At 42.8% G+C, this 24,477-nt stretch overlaps 2 protein-coding genes across 2 annotated transcripts; one reads left to right on the top strand and one right to left on the bottom strand.

Annotated features, from left to right (window-relative positions):
- Positions 1 to 114: 114 nt before the first annotated feature.
- Positions 115 to 21,276, top strand: LOC307015516 (germ cell-specific gene 1-like protein). Its single transcript, XM_079644181.1, has 5 exons — positions 115 to 1,699; positions 2,232 to 2,279; positions 7,538 to 7,690; positions 18,862 to 18,973; positions 19,262 to 21,276. The coding sequence occupies exons 1-5, from the start codon at positions 1,375 to 1,377 to the stop codon at positions 19,563 to 19,565; spliced, it is 942 nt and encodes a 313-aa protein (XP_079500307.1). The 5' UTR covers positions 115 to 1,374; the 3' UTR covers positions 19,566 to 21,276.
- A 140-nt stretch (positions 21,277 to 21,416) lies between these two features.
- Positions 21,417 to 23,350, bottom strand: LOC307015520 (protein NATD1-like). The gene is made up of 3 exons (XM_079644186.1): positions 23,126 to 23,350; positions 22,007 to 22,128; positions 21,417 to 21,932 (listed from the first exon to the last, which is right to left on the bottom strand). Exons 1-3 carry the CDS (start codon positions 23,277 to 23,279, stop codon positions 21,816 to 21,818), a joined length of 393 nt encoding a protein of 130 aa, XP_079500312.1. The 5' UTR covers positions 23,280 to 23,350; the 3' UTR covers positions 21,417 to 21,815.
- Positions 23,351 to 24,477: the final 1,127 nt, after the last annotated feature.

The raw sequence follows: 24,477 nt of genomic DNA, 5'->3' as shown, positions 1-24,477 counted from the left end.
TATTGAGTAAGAACATGTTTTTATGAACCACACAGCTTCCGGTCTTCCTATAACACGTAATGCCGTGAGACTACCAATAGAAATACATTGCTTTTAAAATCGTGCTGTGCAACATGAAAAAAAGGGGAAAATCGTGTTGGTGAACACGAATCAATAGATTAAAAATCGTGTTGGTGAACACGAAATGCCATGAGACTGGGTTGCAACAGCATATAGGGACTGTGACTCCCTAAAACGAAATACGACATTGGCGATCCCTTCCAAGTGTCCAATACTGGTTTGACCAAATACTTGAAAAAAACGTTCCTATCAGCCTGAGCTGTACTGTGTTTAATGGTAATTCGCAAGATGGTAAAAATGCTTAACATTGTGTTAGCATTAGCATTGCAAGCATGTTAGGGACTCTTGCTGGTTATTGTTGCTTGTAAACCATCTTCAATATGTCCAATTTATGTTGCAGGTTGGGAAACACTGTCTTAACTTAGTGTCAGATAATTTGCCTGATTTCAATCTCAAACAACAGCATTTTATGTTGGCAAGACTTGAGCCAACTTTAAATCTCACCTCTGCATTTTAGCTATTAAAATGACACCCATTTTCATTTTTTTTAATTACAGCTCAAATACAAGGTGACAGGTTTGTTGAAGTAAGTCTGAGCTGCTCGTGTTGTGATGGAAAATCTTCAACAGGAAAAAGACAAATGTATCAGCGTAAAGGCAGATGTTTTCCCTTAACGTCTGTCATGTTCTTCACATACCTCTGCAAGTAATTTGTCTTACTTTGCGAGGCATATCCCACATCATCAGGCTGTAGACGTGAAGAGATTTGCCTTGCATGCAAACATTATGGATGGATTTTCATATGAGACTGTACACATGATGTCATGGGTTAGCAGCTGTACAACAGGCTCTTGATCTTTTGCGGCTGAAATTGCTTTTGAGATGCCCTTTGACATGAAATGTAGAGAAAAAAAATCTAGGAAATGTAAATTTGCCCTGGATTATAATTTAAGCTCATAGTTAATCTTTTTATTTTTGTATGATGATGCTTAAAGGAAGTCTTGAATATAAGTGTAATGGATGATATTGCAGAAAAAGATCTGTGGAAGGGGAGGAGCGAGGATACGGCGAGCTGCGGCGAGAGAAATATTTCAAATTAATCAGGTAAAAGCAAAATACTCCCATGGCTGTCTATTGTTTCTCTGGAGACAATGAATCCTTTCATCAAGTTGGTGGCACATCATTAGCGCCCGCGGTGGGATGTAAAGCGTTCTCACCCAAGAAGCCCCAACAGGATTATGAAGATTTGATGCATCTGCTGGGAGGCAAAACACGGTGGCTGCATTTCGAAAGCCAGGATTAGTTGCCTTTTTTTATGTCATCTCCTCTGGCCTGGACCATGAGGCTAGAGCGAGGGCGGCGGGCTTCTCTGGCGATCACCCTCAACATTGTCGCGTTTGCTTTTGCATTGTCTGCGGTGACCACCAGCTACTGGTGCGAGGGGACCCGAAAGGTGGCCAAGCCCTTCTGCACCGGCCCCGCAAAAGCCAAGCAGTGGTTCTGCATCCGATTCAACAGCACCAACATCAACGACAGCCGCCTGGTGCAGTACATCTTCGAGACCGGAGAGGAGAAGTTCCTCATGAGGAAGTTCCACACGGGAATATTTTTCTCCTGTGAGCAGGCTGCCGACATGAATGGTTAGTCTGACTTTAAAACCTCCTTCAGCTGCAGCTAGGTGTGCAAAACCAGGAAGTGATGCAGCAGGAAGTAAAAATGTACATTAAATGTCGTTAAAGTTCATGGAAATCCTACCTATTCATTAGTGATTACGCTGAACGTGTTTTATTAACAGCAATATAACTTTATTTGTCTATACGATTTAAATTAAGGCACATTTGCTTATATAGCTGTACAGTGCATTCACTTTATTACTTTGTACTGTAAGCGTTTGCACAGTCCTTGGACATTTTTAAACATTTGTGCACAACCTGTGCAGTGTAAAAAACATTGTCAGTTTCGAAATCCTCCATATGTTGAAGTTAACTGTATTCACAGTTACCGTTAGCCTTCAGGGGAAATGTATTGCAAATAAAAAGCCTTGAGTAACTTTTTCATTAGTACCAAATAACATTTTCTCTTCAATGGAATGTCAGAGGTAAGTTGTTAGAAGTGTCATTTTATCCTGCAACAATAATAAATCTTACTGTATTTTTTTTCTTTTGATTGCAGGGTTTGACTGCAGAGACTTCTCAGAAATTGCACCAGAACATGAGAGAGGTACTATGATGTATGATGTTGAGCTTGAGTTACAATGGTAGCCTAGCCTAGCATTTTAAACATGTTTTGCTTGCTGTCATGCAGACAGACGTAACAACAATAATTCTGACTTTTAACAAACCGCTATAATTTTTTTGTCATTTCAGAATCCTTGTGTGCAATTAAATACCTGCATGTCAATGCTTGGTTCATATCACTCTAGCCAACAAGATAGATTTAGCTGGGCTGTGACTTGCTTGAGACACTGAATACTGCTTGGTTGAATCACTGTTTGTATCTCCGGATGATGTTATGAACCAAGACTTGACACATGGTTTCCCTACATATCAGGGACTTCCACAACAAAGCAGCAGCAGTGTTTATTTTGGTGATAGCTAGTTAATAGGCTTGTTTGAGACGAGCTGCGGCTCGCCTCGAAAGTAGACGAGAATAGCCGATCGCAGCCGGGGGAGGTCTCAAAAAGCTCGCCTGAAGTCGGACAGCTCGGAGTCGGCTTCTTCTTCTTCTTCTTCTTCTTCTTCTTCTTCTTCTTCTTCTTCTCTCGGTTTTTTGGCGGATTGCAAACAACTTTAAGGTGCATACCGCCACCTCCGGAGTCGGCTTGAGTCGGTTTGAGTCGGTTTGCATTTATAAAGAATGCACACATGTGTTTAATCGTTAATATCAGATATATAATAAGGAATGCTGTCAAAATTATCGCGTTAACGGCGGTAATTAATGTTTTGAATTAATTGCGTTAAAATATTTGACGCATTTAACGCATGAGCAGAATGGCCCGCCCTATACATCCCACCAGTGGCAACGCTGGGGTAGGCTACAGCCATACCAAGAAATGGCTTAGCCCCACCATGAAAAATGATGTTAAAGTAAGCTAAATAAATTTCACCAACTCGCGCCAAGTTAATTGCACAGACATTAGTTAGCAAGATTGATTTCTGTAGTCACTTGTCTGGAAATACCGAAGAATAGAAACGGCTTTGAAAACTTTTGTCAAGTAGTGATCGTCTTCTCAATAGAACATCTTTGATAATGTCTTCTGGCCAATCAGAATCAACATAACGGCGTGGTGTTGTTGCAGGAAGTCCCGACGGAGAATACTTTTGCTGTAGTACATCTCTATATACATCGATACAACATTACGTGTTGATAGAAATCAACACGTAATGAAATAAGACCCCGCGGTTTGATTATTGATAGGTGTGTGGATTGTCTTTCATTTTGACACACAGAACAATGTTATAATAAACATACATACATACTGTATGTTAAATGGATATATCCGCCTTCTTTCATTTATCTTTCCATTCCCAAAACAATATACATAAAGAAATGGCATATTTTGGACATAGTTCGAATGGTGATTAATCATGATTAATTCATCTTTAAGCTGTGATTAATCTGATTACAATTTTTGATCGTTTGACAGCCCTAGTAATAAGTAAATACATTTGTTCCTGCTCAAGATTAGATTCAACTTTATTGTTATTGCACATAATTACAGGTAGCCTACTGAGACAATGAAATGCAGTTTAGTTTCTAACCAGGAGTGCAACAAGCAGTAAAGTGAAAAGTAATGTAGGTAGGGCCTACACAATCTACAGAATAAAACATAGAATTAATTCGAATGATGAATAAACAGTGAGGGGTATGAATACACTAGATATACACAGCAGCCTGTGAGCAGTATGAACAGTGTGTATGAATATGCTAAGATATATATAGTATGAAAATGTATAGTATAAAATATATAGATATTAATTTCATGATGATAAACATTGTGGAACAATGATGAAAAATGTGACTGGAAGTGGCGACGTAAAACTGACACAAAACAACAACAAACTTTTGCCGAGCCAATTGGAGAGTTTCATCAGCAACACGGGGTAAAAACAACCAATGAGCGCTCAGCTCCGTGGAGAGGAACTGCACAGCCTCGCCGCGCCTCGCTCTCAAGGCTGCGGGCGTCTTTGTCCCGCGAGATTTCAACGTCTCATGTAGGCGAGCCTCCAGAACAAGTCGGACAAAATGACTAACCATCATGCAACGCACTAGCAAGACGTTGATCGAAATTGCGCAGCCTCGCCGCGCTTCGCTCTCAAGGCTGCGGGCGTCTTTGTCCCGCGAGATTTCAACGTCTCATGTAGGCGAGCCTCCAGAGCAAGTTGGACAAAATGACTAACCATCATGCAACGCACTAGCAAGACGTTGATCGAAATTGCGCAGGTCTGCACAGGTCTCGCTTGTCTCAAACAAGACTAATGACTAACCATCATGCAACCAAGCCCCCAGGAAGTGCGCTGCGCCGGACTCAGATGAAAATATTCGTGGTGGCCAAACGGCGGTACAACACTTCCGTTTAGTTGCCAGGCCCGGAAACACTTTTCCCCATTGACTTACATGGGGAAAGAGTGGTCTGTAAATCGTTGGATAATTTTTTTTAAACTAAATAAACTACCCGTTATGAACACTTGTATAGCCCTTATTAAAAACATTCGTTCCTGAAGTTGTAAAAATGTGCTAATAACGTTGTTCTGAGAGTTATTTTTCCCTCTGCATTATGAACGCGCATCTAACCCACAGGACCGCGCCGCCCGGCACGTTCATGTTACGTGTTCAGCACTACATGCGTTTATCTTTAACCATGGATGCACAATAAGAACGGACCCATATCATCTTACTGCCAGTGAGCCCACGGAGCTGTAATAATGGATATATTACACATGTTTGCTGTAATTCATTATTATACAACATGGGCTGTATAATTAAATCTTGTACCGTAAATGTTGTATTAAATAAAGTTAATATTTCCAATGTTAGATTAACGTCCCTGTAGCTTCTTATTGCACTAAGAAGCTTATTGCTTCTTCATGCTAAATGAAGCTCTGTTGCTTGGACATCACTAGATCCTGTTACAGCGTGATGTAAGTACATAACGACTGATGTGTACATTAGCATAATTACTAGCTAGCCACTAGCTGCTAACTGCCGCCTCGTTAATATCAAATCCATCATAATAACAAATCATTACCATGCTGTCATGAACGCACGGTGCTGTTACGTGTACGCAAATTGACGTGCTTGATGTGAACGAGCATTTTGGTTAAAGTTGCGCATGCGCTATGAGCGCACATACGGGTACTTGTCAGGCATGCCGGGTAATCTGTGACGTTTCGCTCTCTCAAGAGTTGGGCCATTTTATCATCATGCGCCAATGAGCAACTCTCGTAGGAATGAATGAGGCTCCGCCTCCCACGCTGTATCCAGTTCTTATTATACATCCATGCATGCAACACACTAGCAAGACGTTGATCGCAACTGCGCAGGTCTCGCTTGTCTCAAACAAACCTAGTATCTATAGAGTGGCGAAGTCACGCCCATCTACTTCCGGTCCATGGGACCTTATTTCGGAAAATTATTTATTGAAGTAAATGGAGAGAGAAAACGTATCTTTTGATCCCGTTTGAATTGTGCCATGAATTACACATATGATGATTGTCAATCTTAAAAAATTATTTCCATTTAAAAAAAGTCACAGTTTGTCGTAAAACTGTTGAAATATAAGACTATGAAAAATACGCAACTAGAAAGACTACAAATCCCAGAGTCGCGTAATTGATGTCACAATTGTTTTCCTCCCCTAAGAGATAGCTAAGATCAGCGCCATATAGATAGAATCTATCTATATGGCGCTGGCTAAGATAAGATAACTTTAAAAAGATGCCTGTGTGCTTAGTACCAGGTTGTTATCATACCAGCAATGGGTCTTGCTCATTCTTTCGCTTCCCGTCTGATGAAAGGACCAGGAGTGGCTGGATCAAATTAGCTACCTAGCTAGTAGCTAGCACGTTAGTTAGAATTACAGCCTTGTCATTTTGATTAGCCTTAATATGAAGTAACATTAAGTAACCCAAAATGTTAAACAGTAAGAGTAGTAGTCATATTTCGTGAACCCTTTGAAGAGTACTGTCACCGGTGTGATCATTCTATAATACACAATTTAAGCTCGGGGGAGAAATGCTAACGCTAGCATCGGCGATCGCCGATCTTTTCTACTTCATGCTATCTGCACAAATGGTTGACATTAAACATTCAAAAGACCAGATAGTTCAGAGAGCATCAAAGGAAGGCAGGCAGGCAGCTTTGCATGACATCCTTCTGGACGTGTTTCATTGCTGATAGTGAGGGTAGTCAATCGTTTTGTTGACAAGACAGTAGTGACGGCCATCTTGGTGACGTGTGTTGTTCTGCGAGACCAGAGATGTAGTTCATTGAGCGTTTCAAACAAACAAATGTGTTACTTCACAGTTTTAGGACACATTTTTTTTTTTTGACTTGCAAAATTATCTTTTAAATTGACAGACATCATATGTGTAATTCGTGGCACAATTCAAACGGGGTTGAAAGATAATCTTTCTCTCTCCATTGACTTCAATACATAATTTTTCCGAAATAAGGTCCCATGGAGGTCCACCGCGAGGGGAGGGACTTTACCACTCTGTATGAACATGGAGATTAGCCCTACCTCCTCTCAGGTGGGTCTACCTTGAGTGAAGCAAGTACATACAAATGTTGCTGTGGTCAAACTTGCACAAGCATGACAAAGCAAAAATGTGCTTGGCGTCCGGTGTAAACTCAGTATAAGAGTCAAGGAATATATGAAGTATGTGCATGCATACAAGTGGGCAAATTGCTTTAATTTCACACAATTGATGTAATCATAAATTGCAAAGATGTACTGCCATGCCATGTAGGTCCGGTTAGTGCATCAAGTAATACCTCAGCTTTATCCAAAGGCAAAAACAACACAAGCATTGCTGCTAGTGATAATGAAAACATTTTTTTTAAATGGACATTTTGCTGACACTGGAAGTTATACTTAAGTAACATTTTCAATTCTGTATTTTCACTTGTATACCTTTACTTTAGTTGACCGTTTACTTACAGTGTTTTAAGACTATTTATACTTTTATTTAATTAAAGGATCCAAGATTCTGCATTTCATTAAGAATAAATGAATAACAGAACAAAACCGTACACATTTACCGAGAGGTCCCACCTTTACAAGCTTGTTAGAACCAACAAAGCAGCATAATAAATACATGTCATATACATAGCACCAGCCGCTGCCCTTGTTAATGAATCTGCTCAGATTCAGATCTCAAGACCTAAAAGGAGCAGACAAGTTGGATTATTCCTAAGGACAGGGTATTATTCTGAGGACACAGCACAGCCTAATCCCATGTTTCTGTTGTTTCCAGGAGTGCTGTGGTTGTGCATCGTGGCCGAGAGTCTGTATCTCACACTGCTCTTCGCCGGGGGGGCTCTGATGACCCTGGAGCAGTGCCCCTGCTTCAGCATCATGAACAAGCTGAAGCTCAGTGCCTTCGCTGCCCTGTGCACCGCCTTGTCAGGTAACACTGAGCCTTCCATTTTTTTATATTTTTAAAGACTTACACAAAACAACAACAAAAACCAACAAGAGTCCCTAACTGAGGTTACCTACTGTAACCCCAGCTTCTATGAGTAAATGGCGCAGCCCTCTAAGGCTATCGCTATTGGGTAATCCCCCTGCGCCCCCGCGCAGCACTGAAACACTTGTAGTCCACGCCCACCCGCAAGGTGGGCCCCACCCTCGGGCCTCCTTCCGGTATAAATAGGAAGGAGGCCCGGCAATCTGCTCCCATACCAAATAACTTTTCTTCAGCTATTCGTGGAGCCAGTGGGGCCCAGCGCTTAGAGGGCTGCGCCATTTACTCATAGAAGCTGGGGTTACAGTAGGTAACCTCAGTTCTATTTCGTATATGGCTTCGCCCTCTAAGGCTATCGCTATTGGGTTAAGGGCGAAGCATGATGTAGTCTGCGCCCCACTGGGTCCGCCCGGCACTAGAAGCACAGACACACGTGCTAAATGACACCCCATGCCTGTTGTGCCATGCGTAATGGCGCATCACCGTACCTGGAACATAGCAAAACATGCCAATCTCCCCGACGGGGTGAAGGCTGGGAACAATACATACCGGCCGCTGTGAGAAAGTAGAGACGAAGGTCCCACCTTGCCCAGCGATCATAGAGGGGGAACAGCAGCTCTCTGCGTGTCAGACAGGTAGGAGAGCGCCCAGCTGGATCCCTGACGTCACTCACTCTGACCAGGCACTCCGTACAAAGTGTGTCAGAGGAAAAAGGAACATCCCTCCTATAAGAGGGAAAAAGGGCCGCTCTCCGCGTGCGGAGAGGCAGGAGAGAGGCGCACAGCTGGCTCCCTGACATCACTCACTCCGACAGGACACCCAGTACAGGGTGTGTCAGAGAGGAATTGGAGACATCCCTTAAAATAAAAATGAATAAACGAACAGGGGGAAGACCAAGATGCAGCATTGCAAATATCTTCCACTCCATATTCCTCCGTGCAAAGCCGTGGAGGAGGAAATTCCTCTGGTGGAGTGCGCATTGATGTTCTCTGGGGGCTCCACCCCAGAGGAGACATACCTGTGACACAGCCTCACACAACCTGTGTGACAGCCGTTGTGCAGACAGAGGTTGCCCGATCGAGCACTCTCTATAGTGCACAAACAGGCGCTGAGAATGGCGCAAGGCAGCCGTGCGCGCCACATAGCAGGACAGCGCGCGCACAGGACAGAGGAGATGAGACGTGGCTTCTTCCTCCGACCTGTAAGGAGGGGGAAAGAAGCCATCCAAGGTGATCACTCTCGACTCTAAAGAGCTTGTGATGAAAAAGCCGGGTTAGGGCGTAAAACAGCCGAACTGCAATCTCCTTGGATCCGGAGGCATGACGGAGCAACAGAGAGAGCAGACAAATCGCTCACCCATTTCGCTGAAAGAGCCAAAAGTAATACTACTTTGGCTGACAACAGTTTAAGGGGAACCTGGTCTAAAGGTTCAAATGGGGCTTTGCTTAGTGTGCGTAACACCAAAGCCAAATCCGACTGATGTGCCAGTGCGCGTGACACAGGTCTGAGTCTCGTATACTCCTCGCATAACACGGCTGCTGCGCTCTGCGAGCCCCTCGGTTCCATTCGCCGGGAATATACATTGCTCTGAGAAGAGCAACATGTGTGCGCGCCCAGAAGAGCAGCCGCCTGGCTGCATTCAGAAGCTGCGCAGATCGTACTCCTCCCTGGCGATTGAGGTAGGCTGCTTCCATAGCCGTGGCCTGTTGTCTGTGCAAATCAACACATGCTTGATTGTACAACGGGGCAACTCCCCCGTTCTTTTCTGAGATTTAGAAAAATAGCGGGGGTAAAAACCGCGCAAGACACTGTCCCTGGGATGACAGGAGTGTTTCTTGTATCCCATGGAACTGCTGGGGGGAGAGGCTTCTCTGTGAAGTGCCGTAATGGTCGTCATGGTGACGAGCCACGCCATCGCCGCCGCTGCCCGTGAGGCGAAAGGGCTGCGAGGGAGTTTCCACACGCTGCATTTCACTCCGTCTCTCATCATGAGGCACGTACACGCCCAGGGGATGAGAGGTGTGTGCATGCTGTCCACACGAGGCGTTATAACGGTGCTCGTGGGTTATTATGACCGTGTGTAGGAGGCATATCTGGGACAGAGGAATGCCGCGAGCTCTGCAGTTTATAAACCAAAAGGTTAAAACAGCAGGCTTCTGCAGCGAATGAAGCACCTCTGGAGTGTCCCCCTGTTGGAAGAGACCCAAGGGGATCATCACGTGACCAGCTGACGCCAACGCCGAGCAGCTGCGTCACGGAGAGGGCTGTGTGGGTTGTGACACGCCGGAGGAGAGCTGTCAGTTCCTCCCCTCGCTGCCGCGAGAGTCGCGCTCTCACGCTGGCTGAGTTTAACTCCACTCCCAGATAAACGATTGTCTGAGAGGGAAGAGGACAGCTCTTCTTCCAATTTATTATGAAACCCAGGCTTTGACAGATGCGATACGAGATGTACCGTCTGTAAAGCGACTTCCTCCCTGGAGCGAGCCAGCAAATAGCAGGTCGTCCCGAGAAAACCAAACTCTCGTCCCTCCTCTGTGTAGTGGCTCCAGCCTTCTCTACACAAAATGCGAGGAGCCAGGAAATATCCGAACGGCAGACGATTGTCTGGTCTGATATTCCCTGAATGGAAAACGCAGGAATTTCCTGTGTTTCGGGATGATGGGTACGTGGAAGTATGCATCCTTCAGGTGGAAGTGAGCCAGTCGTCCTGGTGAACACATTCCAGCACCTGTTTGATCGTCAGCATGTGGAATACTGACAGATCGAGGATGTCTCTTTCCCCCAGTCTTTTTCGGGATTAGAAAAATAACGGGAGTGAAAACCCCTGATTTTCCTCCCTTTGAGGAACCCTGGAAATATCCTCTTTCAACAGGAGTTCCAGCAGCTCGGATTGGAGCGCAAGACATAGCTTCTGGGAGGACAGGAGTGTTTCCTGTATCCCATTGAACTGTGGGGGGGGGGGGGGAGAGAGGCAAACTGCAGGACGTATCCTCTGCTGATCAGCCTGCTCATCCATCTGTCCATCAGACACACGCGCTGCCACTCTGAGAAACACTCTAAGAGCGGGCGCACATGCTCGAGATGTTCTGTGGTCGTCATGGCAACGAGCCACACCAGGGAGACTCCACACGCTGCGTTTCACTCCGGCTCTCATCATGAGGCGTGTACATGCTCAGGGGATGAATGGAGGTGTGTGCAGTGCTGCCCACATGAGGCGTTATAAGGGCGCTCATGGGTTTATTATGACCGTGTGTAGGAGGCGTATCTCGGACAGAGGAATGCCGCGATCTCTGCAGGTTATTAACCGAGGTTAAAACCGGCAGGCTTCTGCAGCGAGCCATGCTGTCTACTTAATCAACAGATTAGTGGCAGCCGGCTTAATTAGCGAGCTCTGCAGGTTATTAACCGATAGGTTAAAACCAGCAGGCTTCTTGCAGCGAGCCCTGGCGCCGTGGCGCTGCGGGCGCTGCCGCTGGGGGCACTCAGCCTGGAATACTGCTCATTCCCCCGTTCTGGCTTCTCTGTGATGCCATTGCCCTCGCTGCCACTGTGAGGCGAAAGGGCTGCGAGGAAGCCTCCACACGCTGCGTTTCACTCCGACTCTCATCATGAGGCGCGTACACGCTCAGGGGATGGATGGAGGTGTGTGCAGTGCTGCCCACATGAGGCGTTATAACGGCGCTCATGGGTTTATTAAGGCCGTGTGTACGAGGCGTATCTCGGACAGAGGAATGCCGCGAGCTCTGTAGTTGATTAACCAACAGGTTAAAACCAGGCTTCTGCAGCGAGCCCTGCTGTCTACTAATCAACAAATTAGTGGCAGCCGGCTTAATTAGCGCGCTCTGAAATGTATTAACTGACAGGTTAAAACCAGGCTTTAGCAACAAGCCCTGCTGGCTATTAACCGACAGGTTATAGGCAGCTGGTTTACACAGGGCGTGAGGCAACCCCAGGTGGGCTTGGACCGAACGGGCTGCGCGGGGGCCTCCACACGCTGCGTCTCACTCCGACTCTCATCATGAGGCGCGTACACGCTCAGGGGATGGATGGAGGTGTGTGGAGTGCTGCCCACATGAGTCGTTATAATGGCGCTCATGGGTTTATTATGACCGTGTGTAGGAGGCGTATCTCGGACAGAGGAATGCCGCGAGCTCTGCAGGTTATTAACCGAGGTTAAAACGGGCAGGCTTCTGCAGCGAGCCCTGCTGGTAATCAACAGATTAGTGGCAGCCGGCTTAATTAGCGAGCTCTGCAGTTAATTAACCGATAGGTTAAAACCAGCAGGCTTCTGCAGCGAGCCCTGGCGCCGTGGCGCTGCAGGTGCTGACGCTGGGGGCACTCAGCCTGGAATACTGCTCATTTCCCCGTTCTGGCTTCTCTGTGATGTGCTGTAATGGTCGTCATGGTGACGAGCCATGCCATTGCCCTCGCCGCCGCTGCCCGTGAGGCGAAAGGGCTGCGAGGAAACCTCCACACGCTGCATTTCACTCCGGCTGTCATCATGAGGCGTGTACATGCTCAGGGGATGAGTGGAGGTGTGTGCAGTGCTGTCCACATGAGGCGTTATACCGGCGCTCATGGGTTATTATGACCGTGTGTAGGAGGCGTATCTCGGACAGAGGAATGCCGCGAGCTCTGCAGGTTATTAACCGATAGGTTAAAACCAGCAGGCTTCTGCAGGGAGCCCTGCTGTCTACTTAATCAACAGATTAGTGGCAGCCGGCTTAATTACTGGCTCCGCTTCCTTGGAGGCTCTCGCGGAGCAGACCAGGAGCGTGGGAGCCTCACTCCCCGTTGACTCGCCGCCGGGAGACCCTGTCTCTGGGGTGGCGGGGGAGCGGAGACGTGGGACGGAGCCCCTGCAGCCGCCGAGGCGGTTGCTGTGGGCGTCTCTCCGCTTGCGGCCTCCTGTGGCCTCCTGTGGCTCCTGCTGCGGGCGTTGGTGCCGCTGTGGCAGCTCAGCCGACTGGAGCCAGCTGTACATGCTGGCGAATGCCGTCCACCTGTTCCGCGGCCGTCTTCATGGACTCCACCATGGCGTGGAACTGGGGTCCGAACAGCCCATCCGGGCTGATTGGAGCGTCCAGTAGCACTTTTCTGGCCGTCTCCGTAACAGACGCCGCCGCGCTGTGGTGACGGAGAGGGGGAAAGCATGTTCGGCCGCCAAGCTGTCACCCTGCTCCGACTCTGTCTCCCCCGTCCGGGGGAGAGGAGGGAGGGGAGAACCGAACGGTGAACCGTGGAGGGAGGCGGGGCAGGAGTTGCTTCGGACTCCTGCCCGGCACTCTGCCCCAGGGACACGAGGCCCCGTCCGCTGGCTCGTAAGCCTGGACGGGCCAATCGTCCTCCTCGGCCACAGCTGCAAGAGTGTCAGCTCTCCGCTTCCTGTCGCCCGAGGGGAGACGAGCGCAGTGTGTGTATGCTACCTGCTGGTTTAGAGCCGCGTACGCGTGCTCTGACCCCCGGCAGGATTCGCATACTGCTTTTATCTCTGCAGGTCATAACTCATTATGAACCCAGAGCCACATGAGGAACAATCACGGACGCAGTTGTTGCTCATGATGATTCTCAATTGCTGTGCTTCAGTAACTGTGCTGGTTTGCTGAAAAAAAGAGGGAGCAGATTGCCGGGCCTCCTTCCTATTTATACCGGAAGGAGGCCCGAGAGTGGGGCCCACCTTGCGGGTGGGCGTGGTCTACAAGTGTTTCAGTGCTGCGCGGGGGCGCAGGGGGATTACCCAATAGCGATAGCCTTAGAGGGCGAAGCCATATACGAAATAGAACATGATGTTCAGCATGTTCACCAATTTGCTAATTACCATTAAACACAGTACTGCTGAGGCTGATATGAATGTTTTTTTAAAGTATTTGGACATACAGTAAAGCAGTATTAAAAAACAAATACAAATCCAATGTGTCAGAAAAAAATTTATTATAAAAAAAAAATCGGTCTTTAGTATGTAACTGTTAGTGCAATATCCTTCCAAAAATATAGAGTCCAACAATTGCAAATCTAAGATCATTTAGTTTTTTGACCATATGGTTTCTGATTGATTTAATAATATAAATAATAAATAATAATTTCCCTGCAGAAAGCAAGTTTAGGAAGTGCAAAAGCTGAGATTTCCAGTAATATATATTTATTAATTTACAGGATAAAGTGTAATAATATTTTTTTTTTAAAAAAGGTTTCACAAGCCAAATTATTTTTGACAGAAAAGGTTACATTTTTGCTGAACTGCATACAGAAAATACACAATTGTATTATTTTCAGAAAAAAAGTTTCCCATAAGAAATTATATTTCTAGAATTAGGTTTCCGAAAAAAGTTGTAACATTTCTAGAAACAGTCCTAATATTGCAAGAAAATAGTCAATATGTTAGAAGAAAAAAAAGATTATATATTGACCAATCTCTTTTGTGACCCTTGGGTTTGGTAATACTAAATTGAGTTTAAGAACAGTATTAAAGTGCCTTCTGTTTGTTTGGTACGTTTATGGTTTTTGGTGGGATGTGTAAAGGGGGCATTTGTCCTCAATTATTTTTCATGTATCTAAAAGCTCCGTTCAGGTGGCTACAGGAATCGACTGATCTTAAACTGAGTTAAATTAAATCTTTGCACATTATGTTTTGACAGGAAAAGAGCAGTTTGTAACAAATGAGGAAAATCCTGCAATATTTAGTTTCTTGAAATCGTATTTATGTTTATTTACACAAAAAGTTGTACAAAAATGAACAAACAATAGGTTTAAAAAAACAACAATTGAAGTTTAAGACGCATCAAACACACACACGCACACACACACACGCACACACGCACGCGCACACGCACACACACACACACACACACACACACACACACACACACACACACACGTAGTCGTGGGTGTTGAGAGTAGTTTAGCAGCAGATACATCTATTGTAAAAGGAAAAAGGAGCAGGGCAGTGTGCAGCGGCTCACTGCAGCACGTGCACTCTCTACCTCGGAGGATTTGCTGGTTTGTGGACTAATCGGATTGGATCTGCGATTGTGGGCTGTGCCAAGACCTGCCCAGAGGAGCTCCCTCCACCCCCACTCCCCGGACACCCCCCCCCCCCCCCCCCCCCCCTGCTGTTACCAGTTAATCCCAAGAAAAGCAGCTGTGGAGAAGCAGGCTGCTGCATGAGAGAGCGCCACCTCCACCACATTTTAAGTATACATCACACCCCAGTGTAGTTATACTCTCTGTAAATATTTGTTTCTTAAAGGCCATGTAATGCATCTAACACAGGTGTTTTTTAACATGTAGTTTAGATATCACCAGAATAAAAATAAATAAAAATGTTTAAAGTTTCGTCATAATTAAATGACATATACGTTAAAAACCGATGTTGGTTCCGAAGTTTGCCGAGTACGCCCCCGATCACTCCCGAACGAGCGGTGACGTCACACGTGGCAAACATTGCCATTTGATCAAATCAGTCCAAATGGCAAGCAACGCGATAACTTCAGACAGCGACAGCGACAGCGATCATTCAAGCTCAGATTCAGTGGGTTATCTGGATTCAGTTACAGAAGTAGAGAGTGAACCAGCTAGCCTTTCACTTCAAGGCATTTTGCCTTATAAGTACGAGCCTCCTGCCCAGCAATCGAACAACGAGGCAGAAACTTGTGAAAGAGAAGCGGATTCCGCAGCCGGCGAGACTCGAGTCGGCAATACTGAATGGTAAATTCTGTTTTATTTAGTTTGACCTGCACTAAATGTCGATCTTAATTTGTCATCTGTTCCTCACACGTCCGGCAGATATTGTTTTGTTTTTTAATGTTATGTACAATATTCAGGTGTAGGCCTACATGTCAATGCTGTGAAAGCATGCCCACTGCAGATGAATGTGTATGCTGCAGAGAGATCTGGCAGGTGATGGAACAAATAGACAGTTTGCAACCTACTGACCAGATAGCAGAGTCCTGCATCGGGTCGGGTATCCGCGGGTACCCGACGGGTGACCCGCAAAAAAGGTGATTTGCGGGTGGTATTTTTTCAAACGCTTTTTTCCGGGTTCGCTTCTGGGTAAAACAAAGATGATGCGGGTCCGGTTGCGGGTGTTGCATAATAAATATATTTAAACAATAATAATTTAGTTTAATGTTTAAATCCTCAGACCTCTCCTCCGCGGTACCGAGCATAATCATAACCTCTGCAGTGCATCTATCTGCTGCTGAGCGCACCACATTCTGAATGGCTGAGGTGAAGCTCTCTATAGCGGAGAATACAGCATTTTCAATAACTCTCCCTCAAGAGCAAAATCCAACGTCTGGGAGGCTTTTGGTGTCATCCTAGATGGAGAAAATAAACAACATCCCAGGCTTTTTGAGCCAAATATGCAACTGCGTGTGTTAATAATTGCACGTTGTCACTGCTTATATATATGCGGGTTCGGGTCGGGTTGCGGATCATGTGCCGGCGGGTCGGGTCGGGTTGCGGGACTAATTGGCAATATGTGCGGGTAGCGGGGCGGGTTCGGTAGGCCTACTGCACGTCACGGGTGCGGGGCGGGAGCGGGTCTTGAAAATCAGACCCGTGCAGGACTCTGCCAGATAGAAGACACCGACGAGAAACCAAGGTGCATTATTAGCCACCCAGGCTTTAGAGAAGGCTGTCTCAGTGTTTGGACACTGAAAATAGCGTATCTTCAATACAAACAACAACACAGAGCAGTTGATGGCCCACTACACCAGTAAGTAAATATTGATTGACCCAACTGCCTATTGCAGCTTTGCTTTCATATAATACTTTTAGTCGCTACAGATATGGTACACTTTTAAAGATACCATTAAACTCTTTCAAGCAGTCAAAAACAGCTTGGCTTTTATTTTTTCTGTGTATGCAAGTTCAATGTATGCTTGAGAAAAGAAACAACTACACATGTGAGGAAATATATAAGAGGTCTATGATTCTGTCAAGCAGTCATGTATAACCTCATATTTATTTTGTACAAGTAAAATACAAATATCATGTTATAAGCCAATTTGTAACAATTGCTACATAATAGTAGGCTACTACATAACATTTTATTTTTCTCCAAATATATTTATAATCTGTATACTTTTTTTTCATTAGGAAGTATCGATATACAGCTTATCGACAGTTTGTACGTTGGTGCTGGGGTGTAGGCCTACTCGGCCCAAAAATCAGAGTCCCGCTGCATGTGCTGTAACCGAGATACGGAAGACTTACCCTGAGCCGGGAGGCCGCTATCAGGGATTTCAATGGCCAAATCTGTAATTTGACATAAGTCATGCAGCTGAACTGGTTAAAATGGTTTCGCATGATGTAAATAATTTACAAAGTACATCATTTACAATATTATTTTTCCAAATAAACATGTAAATATAACAACATTTTCCAAATCACAAATTTGTAAGATTGTATTAATTTACTGTTTGATAAATAAAAAAGGGTTCTTTTGTTAATTTTTCACTTGTAACATTTTATCTTTATTGCAGTGTACATTAGTCTATTTTGGTATATGTGCGAGCCCACAAATAATTAAAAGTGGTAAAAATAATAAAGATATTCAGACGTAATTCATTTTTGGCCTTACTTATTTCACTTCAACTTTTATATATTTCAGTCACTAGGCAAGTTCACTGTACTCTGGTGACATTTAGTTCAAGCTGGCATAACACCTGTAGTAACTTAATTCTGACCCGAGTTTTGTGCACAATCTTCCAGCACCCATGATCAATGTTTATAGCAATCAGGAAACATTCACAGCTCACAACTACACATCGCTTCCCCATCATGAATTGTTAGATAAAAAAAGTTTAGCGAGGTCCGGTTACACATATGTTGAGCGAAAATAGCGGAAGGATACAAAACAAACAATCCAGACGAGGCTGGTGTTTGCCACGTGTGACGTCACACAGCTGGGTTAATGGCTGGCAAGCTTTTCGCTACCGGAGCGGAATAACACGGGAAAGTGGCACACATTTCATGTTATTTGGGGGGTATTTATGGAAAGAATCATTGATGTTGATATGTCAAATGAAACAGTGGAAAGTGATGAAGCGATTTATTAACACAGAATAACTTTTATTTTGGACATTACATGGACTTTAAGGTTCAAAGTTCAGGATTCAGAGGATTTATTTTCAAAGGCAGCTACAGCGTGCTTGTTGGCCTAGAAAATCTTAAATCCCAGGATCCTCTGACAATGCAATATGCAGTATCCCTAGTTTAAACATGTTGTAATAAAAAAAAATACAGAAAATAATAAAATGTCAAATTAAATCCCCAGAATCATTATCATCAAAGGTCCATTTTAGGTACTTGTGAATTGCTTCAGTGTTTTCACTTTAAGAAACATTTGACTTCTACTCCTTTAATGACTTAGTTACTTTAAAAGTTAATATGTCAAAGGGGCCCTGTTATGCTTTTGTGTTTCCACTTTCCTGTCGTGTCTTATATAGGTTTTTGTGCATGTAAATGGTCTGCAAAGGCTAAAATCCAATAAGCAATCAGAGCAGACTGCTCTGGTTTCAGACAGAGGGTGAAAATAGGTGCTGCAGTACAGGCAGTATGAGAACAGTAGAGGCACTAAATACTAATATGAACTTGGAAATGGATGTAAATTCAATAAGCTGATACTGGAGAGCAAGGAAGCTGGAGACCAATCTGATGTCCTGCCTGGTCGAAGAGTAGCAGATAATATTGATACCAGCAGGACACAGTGAAAGTGTCCACATTGCGGCCATCATTCTCTTCCCACATTGATCCTGCAGGGCTGCAGTAAGCCTCTTTATCTACAGATCAGTCATTTTGATGACTCGTCAATCTTAGTCAATACAATCTTAGTCAATACAATCTTAGTCAACGTTGTCTCTGACTTTCTATCACCTTGTTCTCTCTTTTACCAAAGTAAAGATAATCAATACGTCTTCCACAACCTTTGGAGATGCTGTAATACAATTGAACTAATTGTTTATTACACTGCTGGTGTCTCGTTTACTTGGCAGCAGTAGATTCGAGCAGTATGTTTTGTGCTTTTTAAAATGAGAATCCTTGTTAATGCACAAATGACTTTTTATTAATATATTTTAATATTACTATCTCTGGTTTCCACATGTTCTCAGGCCTTTGTGGGATGGTGGCCCACATGATGTTTACCACCATTTTCCAACTGGCTGTGGCGATGGGGCCAGAAGACTGGAGGCCAAAGACCTGGGACTACAGTTGGTCTTATGTGTAAGAACTTTCCTTATTTTTACTGAAAACTGAAACGAAAAATATTTTCCTTAAGAAATCATATATATATATATATATATATATATATATATATATATATATATATATATATATATATATATATATATATATATATATATATATATATATATATATATATATATATATAGTTGATTCTTTAAAATGCTTTTCAACAAAAAGAAGAGATCCAAGTTCTCTGTCACTTTTCTTGATAAAAATGCACAGTACCTGTAAATGTACCCTGTCTGTTTCCAAACCTCTCTGCAGTTTAGCGTGGGGCTCCTTCGGCACTTGTATGGGCTCTGCAGTGACGGCCCTCAATAGATACACAAAGACCATCGTAGAGTTCAAATACAAGCGGCGGAACATCGAGAAGAGCCTGCTGATCAAGCAGAAGATGCTGGAGCAGCAGCTCCCCGAGCAGATGTGGGACATGTACCTGACGGCCGTACCCGCTGAAGCCGAGGCAAAGCTGGAACTGCCGGTCAACGGCCACAAACCCTCCACAGGAACTACGTACATGGTGCAGATGGACGATGGAACAGAACACCAAGGAGAGGTGTACTGTTAAAGAGTCCCTGCCCCTGTGTCCCACTGGAACACTTTTCAGCGCTCATGTTCCAGATTGACTCTTGTTTCCTGGATTAACATTTCTAATACAGGAGTCTTTTTTGTTTTGTTGCCACACATCAAATGTGTGTGCTGTGAGGCCACAGCCCAGATTCTTTTTTTCTGTGAATAATGTTACATGGTCGGCTTTGATATAACATGCATTTCATCAAATCTTTCCATGCGATTCTATTTGTGGGAGGAAGGGAAGAGGGCTGCAATTTCATAGCCTTCACACTAATCTGTAACAAGCTGCTGCGGCATGGATTATTTATGTTTTAACTTCAAAGATATTCTGCTTTTGGTCTTTTTTTTTTAAGTCAAGATGCATGGAAATGTTGGTCATGTGTTGTCCTCTGGGACAAGACTTAGTCACTTACTCAAAAGGCTGGACAGCGGTTCTGAGTGAGAAAATATTGCACTATACGTCATTGATGGATTACTGGATGGTTACCATTTCTTGTTGGTCAATCAAAACATGCAAAACAAACACGAAGAGAGAAAATGACTACAAGACCCAGAAAAATACCACCATAAAGCCAAGCAAAAAAGACAAAACAACTACAAACACACACAGCAAACCATACAGAAATGCACAAATAAAGCCACAAAAACATACAAAACAATCAAATAATACACAAAAAACGACCACAGAGACACACAAATCAATAACACGACATAAAACCACAAAGACAAAGAAATTACTACATGACCCACAAAAAAGACCACCATAAAGCCAGGCAAAACAACCACAATCAGACACAAAATGACAACCAGATGAAAACAAAAAGACACAAACAAAAATCAAGGCACCCAACAACATCCAAAATAACTACTTAAGAACAAATAATGACCACAAAGACTACACACGTCAAGACGCAAAACGAGTACCAAGACACACATATTACCAAGTCCCAAAAAGACACTACAGAGGATGCAGCAGCAGCTGTTTTGCAATAGCAGGCCTTTTATCATTGTCTAATAATCCATAAAATCCTGAGCAGAGGGGTTTTATGTCAACAGAAAGTAAGTCTTCTGTCTGCAGCCTGCGAGTGTTGTAAGCCTATTCATCATGCGGCTCATATGGAGTGCAGAGGATCAGACGAGGATCGCTCATTAATGTATTAATGATCTCTCCTCTGGAGCCAAATTTACATGTTGTGCACATGCAGGGACACATATAAAAAGGTGAGGGCTTATTGATATCAAAAAGGCTTATTTATCAAGTGTTTGATGGTACATATATGAACAATTTGCCTGTATGTATTTTTTCTAAATTAAAATTCCATGCTTTAGTTGTTATTGTTAAAAATAATAATATGTCTCCAACAAAAATCTGTTGCTTTTACACACTTCATGTCAATGTAATGCAGATTTTTTAATTTCAGAAATAAATCTAACATTGACAGTTAAATAAGAGTATAAAGGAGTAAGACTGACATCTAATGGAATAAAAGTATATTGTCTTTTGAGCGTACTTGAAATATGCAAGATTTGTTTGTATTTTACAGAAATGCATTTATGTATAATTTGATTATAAAGTATAGGTATTATTGAAGATGCAAAAGACTTAGAGTATCCAAATGTATTACTCAAATACAGTACATTATTAACTGTACTTATTTACATTTCTCCATTGGTTTAGTTTTTTGCAATTTTTTGCCCTCACGTATTATATTATCTTTTGATACAGAGTACTTAATAACAACTATATATAGATATTTATTTATATCTATACTTGTTTTGATTGGCCCTATCATACTATACTCAGAAAATCATGTTTAATCGTCAACAAATGCATATTCTTTAAGAGTTGTTGCTAAATCTTAGCAGAATTTTACTGAAGAGTGACAACTACATTACAAGCATTTTTAAAATGATATTCAGCACCCATTGTTCTGCATCAGAGACACAAAGTGTTAATTATTTTTGCAGAAATTATTTAAAAAATCAAACGTTATGCCTGGCTAACATTTGCATTTATTTGTCCAAATATTAAATAATTAATAAATATGAATACTTAGTGAGAAACTATGAATTAACTAATTAAAGATGACAACATATTAAAAAGTGCTTTCTGGTATGAAAAAACAATTTACATAATTCAGGTTGTCGAACAACAATTTACAACTTGAAATATCTATTCAGATTATTTTTGACTGATTTTGGTTAAAGATAATTTGAGATAGCATCACTGGCAATCTGGCTGCAGTCAAGGGATCACAAGTTCTTTATAAGTTTTCATCGGGTGATCCTCGATGTATTTCTTTATATACCAGCAGGAGACGTGAGCCTTGAGGTTTTCTTCAACCAGGAAGTCCATGGCAGCCTGTAAAAGAAGTATTCAATATATTAAATACAGCTTTGTAGACCCTGCACATGCCTGCATGAAGCTTAAGTTACCTGTGACAGCAATGCAGCAACACCTTGGCACCTAAATGTCTCTGGAACATACGTTGACATTAAGTCCACTTCCTTCTCTCCAGTGAATTTGTAGTGCAGCACTGCACACTCTGCATGGCCGCCTGGGGAAACAGGAGGAGAAAGACTCAGTGTTTAGTTAAAATGACTCGGATCAGAAAAAGGACCCTTAAAAAGAGAATTAAACATGTGAATCCAACTGTTTACTTATTTACTTTTACTATAGAATGTATTGATTTAGCTCATATTTTCTTGAATTCTAATTGGGTGAGGGACATCAGGTGAAAGTGAAATTCTATGAGTCCAAAAAAAGCCTTTTGCTTGACCATTTGATAGACGTCCATGACCAATTTTGCCAGAAAAAAAAAAATAGTATGAAAACTTGAATGAAAAAAATGATGTAAGCCTAAATAAGAAAACACATGAATATTTGGTGAAAGGGTCTCGTTATTTTCGAACAACTAATTCATTTTCTTGGGACACTATGTGATCATTTTTGGGAAGTTTATTTTTATTTTGAGATAGTGAAGTAATTATTTAGGCAAGAAATGTGTCATTTAAAACACAGGTTTTATTATTGTGGGGAAACTAGTCTCAGTTTCATTATAAAGATGTACAGGCTCGTCTTTTAATCACATTGGCGTAAATTGTCTTCCATAAAACTCCCTCCACAAATAGCTACTTTTAAGTGTGCCCTTCTAGACGGCTTCAGCGCTTCTACTGTTAATTACTAGCCAACAATATGCGGAAATGTGTCACCTTTGCTAATGATATATATGCCGAACTGTTAGGTGGATAGAAGCACATCATAACAATTACAAATCGTACATATCGGCTGCGAAACGTTTACCATTAACAAAGTTACAGTAAATTCCCTTGTTTTTAGATTATGTTTCGCTTGGTGTTATTGTCTGACAAAAACGAAACTGTTAATATAAATGGAAAATTGAACTCATTATCTTTAAAGAAATACAAGTTTAATCTAACGGTGAACTAATCAATCGCATAGATGTATGTGTTCTAGTAGGCCGCGAGTAGACGCCGGGCTCTCTTACAGTATTTCCCCGGGCTGAGGAGCTTCATGCTCGGGTATATGCTTACCTGCCCCGCTGCCCGGGGTGACGGTGAAGCGCCGGTTCTGTCGGTCGTGCTCCACCGATAAACTGCAGCCGGAGCTTAACGCCCTGAAGGCAGTTTCTGGACCCTTCATTTGGAGGTTTAACGAGTTGAGTCTGGAGAAGATTTTAAATGCCATTCATAGCCTACACTAAAAAGACACGTATAATAACTAAGCAGCATGTAATAGTGGTTGTTGTAAAGAAAGACCACAAGGGGGCGCCACATGCTAGAAAAAGATAATGATTCACTTATCCATAACCTTTCTTTGATCTCCACTTTACAAAACAAACAGAGGTTATTAAAATGCAATTACATATATATTGTTTTATTAACGTTAATGTGTTTAATTGTTTTATTTATTTACATAATCTATACAACAATATATAACAATCATACTAGTAATACTAATAATACTTCTTTAAAAAGGATGGATGATAGTAAAACACAATTTTAAACTTCCAATATTAAAGTCCTACATTTGTGGACAAAAAAACTTGGATATTCTCTAAGATTAAAAATGATAATCTTTTAGAAAAAATATCACAAGCAAAACCCTACATTTGGTAGAATTATTTTTTTAAATATATTCTTTGATTTCTAAAGTTTATTAAGGTTTGTCAGGGGAAAACTTTGCTTAACTTCGCAATAAACTGAAAAATAAATTTCAAATAATTTCCAATCAAAAATGAAATAAAAACAATTAGAGAACAACATGACAAGGGTTTACACAACATACTTTAATTTGTATTTTAAATCCACAAAGACAAGTACAGATACATTTCTTATAATTTACTTTTTGATTTAAATGTTCCACCATGACAATACTACTCATATTAAAATGTAAATTATAGTGATTTTTTTTTTTTACAGTGAAATAATACACATAGTAAACTCATGACTTAACCCTGATATCATGGATAACTTCTGGCCCATCTCCCCTTTCTGTCAAAACTATCAACCAACTACAACGACCTGTCCAAACCATTTTCCAATCTTGTTCCCATTCACAATACAGCACAGAAACAGCCCTCCTCAGAGTCACCGACAACATGCTACTCTCCAATTTTCTGGACACCACAGCATCCTTATCCTGCAGAAGCTTACTGCAGCTTTCAACCACACCATTCTTCTCTCTGGTCTTGAATCGTCCCTCAGCATCACCTCTCCTTCCCTCCCAAGGCATCCCTCAGGGTTGGGTGCTTGATCCTCTCCTCTTCATTCTCTACCTCCTAGATAGACCTTGGCAATATCATACGCCACCATGGCCTCTTAAGCTTTTTCCATTTAACCCTCTCCCGTCTCATCAACTGCCTTACATAAATTAATCCGTGGAT

The sequence above is a fragment of the Notothenia rossii genome (genome assembly GCF_949606895.1).
Source record: "Notothenia rossii genome assembly, chromosome: 8".
Classification (NCBI taxonomy): domain Eukaryota; kingdom Metazoa; phylum Chordata; class Actinopteri; order Perciformes; family Nototheniidae; genus Notothenia; species Notothenia rossii.
This window is presented reverse-complemented; position numbering and strand designations above follow the sequence as displayed.